The following is a 7,009-nucleotide window of genomic DNA, read 5'->3' as shown; positions in this document are numbered from 1 at the left end:
CATTTTCTAACTGTAAACTGAGAGTCACTTCTTTGTACATGGCATAGCCCGCACTGTACGACTCTTCTTTTCTTGAAAAGAACTGGTCACCACTCCTGCCTAATGTCTTTCTAGGTGCCTGTAGAGACCTGTGTGAACATTTTATGACCTTTGTTGTTGTTGTGTACCATCAAGTTGGAACTCCTTGTTACTTTTCTCTAGTTGAACCATTAATATGGAACTTTGTGGTGCAACCATATGTTAATGGTCCTCAGGCTTTTCTGTCATATTAGTGGATAATACTCAAGCATTAACTCCTCCATGTCCTCCCTATCGTCTACGTATATTTGACCGTTTGGAAAAGAATAAGTCTTTGTTACAAAAAAAGTTGTACTTCTGTCCCCAGCATCCCATCTGGCAGAAATCACATGTGGGTGTGGCCATCTGTATATATCCCTCCTCTCCTGCTTTCGCAGTGTTTAGCCGAATCTCATGTTTGGTGAGGAGAGTTGGGATTTTCCTTATGGTGTTTCCCACAGTGTGGATGTATATTTGTGCTCAGAACACAACTGGAGGGAATCAGATGGACCTTTTCCTGCCTGGTCAAGCTTGACGTCTTCTATTTTGCCTTCAGCATTGCTGCCCAGTTCATGGGCACCCCACCTTCCCAAGGATAGACTGTGAGGTTATCAATGCCAATCCTTAGAGGAGAAGCCACTTGAAGGAATCCAGACTCTTCCCTCCGCTTTGCCAACTCACCATTGTTTCCTCTTGATTGTCTGTTTCAGATCTCAAGTGCCTTGTAAGCATGTGCAGTCCAGGCTGCTGAGGGACGAGCTGTGTTCCATCTTGTGTTTCTGTAAACCCGAAGGGAGGATTTGAGCCCATGTCAAGGGAGTGTGGACCAGACATCATTCATCTGCTTATAGAGTATCCTGTGTTCTCCCACTCAGATGCTTGTCCTGAAGGGATTTCTTTGTATTAACAAACACGGTTCCCTATGAACTCCAGAAGACGGAGCAAAGAAATGGTGAGTCCTAGAGAGTCAGGTCTTTCAACCTTGAGTTGGTGCCATTGGATAGAAATTCTTGGGAACCCCCGTCATTCTGGAGGACTGTTGTTTCCTGACAGGAGTGATGGTGGAACAGGATGCTCCTCGAAAGCCCTAGGAGGCACCAAACTCCGTGCTCCCTTAATACCCAGCCCTTTCCCTGTCCACACTCAGGATCGGAATGCCTAAGATCATTGTTTTTGTGTGCCCACAGGAACCAAGAGCTGTTATGCCCAACTGGGGCCTTGGTTCTCCAGGTTTATTGACAGAATCTCCTGATCAGACCCTTGAAAATGACCTGACAGTCTTTTCTGTGATTTTCACACCCTCTATTTTTTTGCTGGGCTTTCTTCATTTCCCAGTGAGTTATTTCTTATATTTTATCTTCATGTGTGTGGAAAGAATAAACTCCCATGTTAGTTCTTTCCCCTTCTACAGATGCCACTTGTTCTTGTGAGTTGCCGTTGACTCTGGGAAGACTCCAGGCAACCCTGTAAACAACAGATGTGAACCCTGTCCTGTCCTGATAGAGTTAGTGTTTCATCCCTGTCATTTTTGTCTATTCTTTGTTCTCTTCATTGGGAGCTATGGAGGAAGAGTTTCTAAATTGCAAGCACCTTTCTGGTTATTCTGCAGGTCAGTGAGGGAATGATGGACAGGAATGATGGACATTCTTTGCTGGTGGTCTTTGCAGCCTCCTCGTTCCCGCACTTTGGATTGTTCCTGTTTGGTGTCAGTTAGTCAGTGAGTGTTGAATTGTCGCATTAGGCTCTAAAAGTCAGGTTCACTTTGGCCATGGAAGGTAAATATCTGGAATTGATAGCTTGATATAATTTGTACTCTGACTTTCTCAGCCATTTGGTATATTTCTGTTGAGAGGTAGTTTTCCCCGACTTCCTTGCGGTCTTGTTAATCACCATTTCCACCTTCTCCCGAGACTGATGTGGACACCACTTCCTACATTAATCATCTAAATCATCCTGGGTATATCAAGTGCTGTGGGGATTTGCTTGATATTCTTTTTTTATCAGTTGTTGGCCAAATGCCGTGTTTTGGGAGCTCTGATGTTTAGGATAAAAAAGAGTTAGTTACACATGTAATTCAAAAGCTAGCCCTCTCCAAAATCAATCTCCATGATAGTCTATGTGTTTCCTACTGCCACAGGGGCCCTTTAGAGTAGTGAGAGAAGATCTTCACCCTGAAACCCACAGCGTCCCTTTTCAGCAGGAAGTAGCTAAGAGAATACGCCATCCCCTTTTCCTTATGACTCAGGGTGAAGTCTCTCTCAGGGAGGAGTGATAGGGAATGGCAAAGGACACACTGACAAAGAAGATTAATCAGAACTGGCTTTGACAAGCACTGTGGCATTTGGACAAGAACAAACTGGGAGGAGGGTAGAGAGAATAGTGCAACAATGAATGAGTGGAAGCCCAAAATCTCTGTAAATGTTTATGAAAATTAATAAAATATAATTATAGGGAAAAAAAAAGCTAGCCCTCTGGCTGTTCACTTCCAGTAGTGTCAGGAAAATCCAGATTGAGTAGGAATCTTAAGTAAGTAGGGAGAGGCCCCTATCTCTGATGTTTATATAAACTGCTGTTGGTCAGGGCCACGTTCTGTTTTCAGTAATGTCATTGACTGGGAGATGTGGAATATGAGTTCAAGAACAAAAGCCTCCTGCTTAGTCTTGTTGTTTGTGAAAGGAGCTTACTGGGTTCTCTCTGGAGTGTTGTGCATAACTCTATTCCAGGTTATTCTCAAGAAGTTCATCATTTGCATTTAGCCCTGGGTTTATCAAGCATCAGACCTTGACCATTCAGGCCAATTATATTCACAAATAATCTTTAGCCTATCCCTGTGTATTTGTGCGGAGTCAGAGCTGTGGATTCCAAACTGCCACATAGCAGACCTTCCAGCTGGCTTTCACAGACAGAAAATCACAAGGGAGGAGATGAGTCATCTTTCTCCTGTGAATCAAGTGCTGGATTGAGAACATCTGCCTTTGTGTCAGCATTGTAACTCTCTTACGACACCACAGAGTTCCCTAAGTTTTATGCTGCTGTCGTTCGGTGCTGTCATGTCAAGCACGACTCCTAGCAACCCTGTGAACAAAAGATCCAAACCTTGTTCTATCCTGCGTCCTCCTCTCACTTTATGTTACACGAGAACACACTGTAGCAGTCAGTGTCCAGTCCACCTGGTTGAGGGTCTTCCTCTCCTTTGCCAACCCTCCACCCTTCCCAACATCATATCCTTCTCCAAGGAATAACATTTCCTAGCAATATGCACAAAAGATGTGAATCATTCTTGCCCCCAGAGACCACTGTTGCTGCACCCTCTCTAAGCACATCTCTTTCTTTTCCTAGCTATCCATTTAATGGTCAGTGCTCGTCTAGTCACATGATACTAAATACAGTGTTGTTGTATACCATATGGAACTGACCCATAGCTGACCCTCCTGCAGGTTCTCAGAGTCTGTTAACTGCATGGAAGGATAGTGTCCATCCCTCTCCTGCAGAGCAGCTGGTTGCCTCGAACAACATTCCTTCAGGTTTGCAGCACAGCTTCTTACCTCGAGGCCACCAGAACGCCTGCCGTTGTTACAGAGTATCATAACCCTAGGTATCTGCACTAAATCTATATGTATAAAACTTGGATCCCATGTAAAATTGCAAGATTGTCTTCTGGCTGGTTTTACTATCTTCTACAACGTCCACTAAAATGCGTGACTGATAAGCTATCCGTTTTTTTACTTATTGGAGGAGCAATTGACTAGGAAGGACTGAATTTTTTTCCTTAAAAAAAGGAATTTGTGTTTCCATATGTTGCTGTCATTGTGGACGAATGAAACACAGTAAAACTAAGAATGAGGGGGAGAAGAGAGTGAAGGCCGGGGGCAAACCTCTCAAACACTGCAGCCCCAAGCTTAGGGTCTCTCCTGCCTTTATTTATTTTTTTTTTATTTTTTTTTTTCTCCTGCCTTTATTGAAAATTCCCAGGAGATAACACACAGGGAAAATTCTTTACTAATTGGCTATGATTTTCTCTGCTGACATCCTTATGCTTAGCTCAGGAATGATGGGTTTACAAACACAAAATGAGAGTAGCAGGGGCGCCACCAGTTCTGCCTGAAGTACCTGTCTCCTAAGATCCATCTCTGGAGAAATACCACCTAATTCTTTGTGATCTGTTACAAGAGGAATTCCTGCTTGAATCTGTGCCTCCTTCAATTCCTGTTTAAGCATTTGGTTTAACATTTGGTTTCTCACAATATGCTTTTGTTGACACTGCATACTTCCCTTTCTGCAGAGTTTCAACGATGGTAGGTTATCACTCTGCTTTCAGTCTGTCTGCTCTATTTTTTTCATTGTTCTTAAAGATCTTTTCAAAAGAAGTTGAAATTGACTATTCCCAAGAGACTTACCTTCCAGATTCAACAGTTCTCTATTTTGCATTAATTTTTCTCCAGGACACAGAATTTGTGTACAGATATTCACAGTGAAATGATGGGCAGGTTCATTGACTATGTAGTAAATCTCTGATTAAGTACAAGCCAGGATTTCCTCCATAAGGAAATGAAAGTCATAAGATCCAAAACAAGACTGATATCTGATACCCTGAGTAAATCTAGGAAGAAAATAGAACTTTTCATTTGTCTGTATGATTTCTTAGTTTTCTACGTATGTGAGGCTCCTTTTTTGTTCTTGCCCACATTATGAGACACGGTACCAATCTGATCCAGATAACGCTGTGTGTTTCAGGCACCACTGTTGCTTGGTGATGTGGTCATCTTCTTCACCCAGGAAGAGTGGTCCTTTTTGAATGTTGCTCAGAAGAAACTCTACAGGGAGGTGATGATGGAAATCTTGGAAAACCTGGACTTCATAGGTACAATTAAGATTTGATATGCTTGCAAATCCTTGGATGAGTAGAAAATAAATTCATGCACATTACTGTTGAACTTTGGCAGAAGAATTGAAAGAGAAGGTTTAATGAAGCAGGCATGGACACCTGGCTTTTAGCGCTCAGGAAAATGACTTTTTCATGGAAGCCTTTGTGTCTGAGAGCACCTTTTCTCTTCTGTGGTTCAGATGATTTAGATATGTAACTATCCTAAATGTACACTCGAACTTTTATGGGTCAGAATTTAAGGCCTATTCTTTATGGCCATGGGGTGTAATTTATTACTCCTGTGTTGTTATTGTTGTTGTTCTTGTTGTGTTGCTGTTCTTGTTTTGGTGTTCTTTGGAATTGGATCTGACTGGCACAGGATACTGCCCCTCCTTCTCCAGTGAAGCATCTGGTGGATTCAAACCACATGTCTTTGGGTTTCCCGCTTCTTGCCAGTATTCCACCTGCGTTCTTGAGGGCTCCTGTGTTGAGAAGCTCTATGAAATCATTATTATGCTATGGATCTTTTGCATGTTAAGAAATAGGCAATTTCATGAACCAGGTAGAAAAAAGTGCCTTTTTTTGCTGGATGTTACAGCTTAACAGATCACCGGACACTCTTGTCTGCATCAGCAGGCCTGTCCTGGAGCCATTTTTCTATTTTTCCTGTGATGTGCGTCTTGTGTCATGTTATATTACTCTGTGATATTGTATGTGTACTGTGCATTGTAATATGTGAACTCTTCTGTGTAATGTTGTGTGCTGTGTGATTCTTCTTTGTAAATATCCACCCAGAGGAAACTCATTTATATCATCATGCCTTTGATTTGTTTCAGAAGGGATTCGTAGTGAAGAGTTTGCCATCCAATGTCAAAGTGCTGAAACTCAGAAATATGCCCACGTGCTTGTGGGTTCAGAGCAGCCAAATATTCTTTACTTTACGTGTTGTCAAAATTATTTTTGTTATATAAGAGACCTGGAACACATGAATGACAGAGAAGCATTATCCCCTAAAAGTACTCAATTGACGTTCTTTGAGACTACCCACCCTTGGTCTTCCATATTACGGAAAATGGTAAAACTGTGTGGCAAAGAAAATCTACATAAACTCAAAGAGAACTATTGGAGGTGAGTATAAGGAAAATGAAAAAACAAATATCAAAACACGACAAATACTCATGAGAAACATTGTGACTTTGGAAACAGGTATCAGAAAGTGTAATTAGATTTATAAATGCAGTTCTGGGAATTATATTTTTGCCAAATGGAGTCATGTGAAACTCTGAGAAGTTAAACTCACACATCTTCATTGTGTTTCATTTTGGGTCTACAGGAACACTCTCACAACTGTGTGTTATTTCTTTTTCCCAGAAGTCGAACAGTACATGAGGTGTGTGAAGGGATTGAAGACACTCACCCTGGGAAAATGTGTGTCAGATTTCCAAGATTTTCTTGCAACCGCGTTGACATAAACCTGTTGAGGAGTGACATTGGTGACACTGGCCATGAATGTAAGAAATGTGGCAAAGATTTCTGTACCTTCTCTTCATTTTGGATCCATGTGTTAGATGAACATGAACCTACAGAATGTGCTGACACCTATAGGAATCCTTTCCCTTTAGTTTCCAAAGAAGAGTTTAATTTTCTAGAAAAGCTTTATGAGTGTATTGAAAATGGGAAACCCTTTTCTTATTCTGTCCCGCTTACTAGTACTTCAGACAGCACAGGAAAGAGAAAAATTGACAGTGTAGAGAAGCCTTCTAATGGTATGGTATGTGGAAAATCTTTGTGTTCTTTGTCATGCCTAAGGAGACATGCGAGAACACATACAGATGGGAAACATTATGAGTGTCACCAGTGTGGGAAAACCTTTCATCGGCTTGCTCACACAGGAGAGAGACCTTACTTATGTCAGGAATGTGGGAAAATTTTTTCACATTCTCTTGCCCTCACTGTACATAGAAGTGTCCACACAGGAGAGAGACCTTACGCATGTCAGGACTGTGGGAAAACATTTTCACAATCAAGTCACCTCACGTTACATAGAAGGGTCCACACTGTAGAGAGACCCTTTGAATGTAAAGAATG

The 7,009-nt window shown here is 41.8% G+C and overlaps 1 protein-coding gene across 1 annotated transcript in view; it reads left to right on the top strand.

Moving 5' to 3' along the window:
* The window catches only part of LOC102844203 (zinc finger protein 658B-like), a 108,202-nt gene extending 106,983 nt beyond the window's left edge, over positions 1 to 1,219 (top strand). The window contains exon 5 of the mRNA XM_006902428.1: positions 1,205 to 1,219. Coding sequence (XP_006902490.1) covers positions 1,205 to 1,219 — 15 coding nt within the window. The remainder of the gene's footprint in view (positions 1 to 1,204) is intronic.
* Positions 1,220 to 7,009: the final 5,790 nt, after the last annotated feature.

This window comes from Elephantulus edwardii, unplaced genomic scaffold (genome assembly GCF_000299155.1).
Source record: "Elephantulus edwardii isolate Elephantulus edwardi_28Jun2011 unplaced genomic scaffold, EleEdw1.0 scaffold00410, whole genome shotgun sequence".
NCBI classification, from domain to species: domain Eukaryota; kingdom Metazoa; phylum Chordata; class Mammalia; order Macroscelidea; family Macroscelididae; genus Elephantulus; species Elephantulus edwardii.
This window is presented reverse-complemented; position numbering and strand designations above follow the sequence as displayed.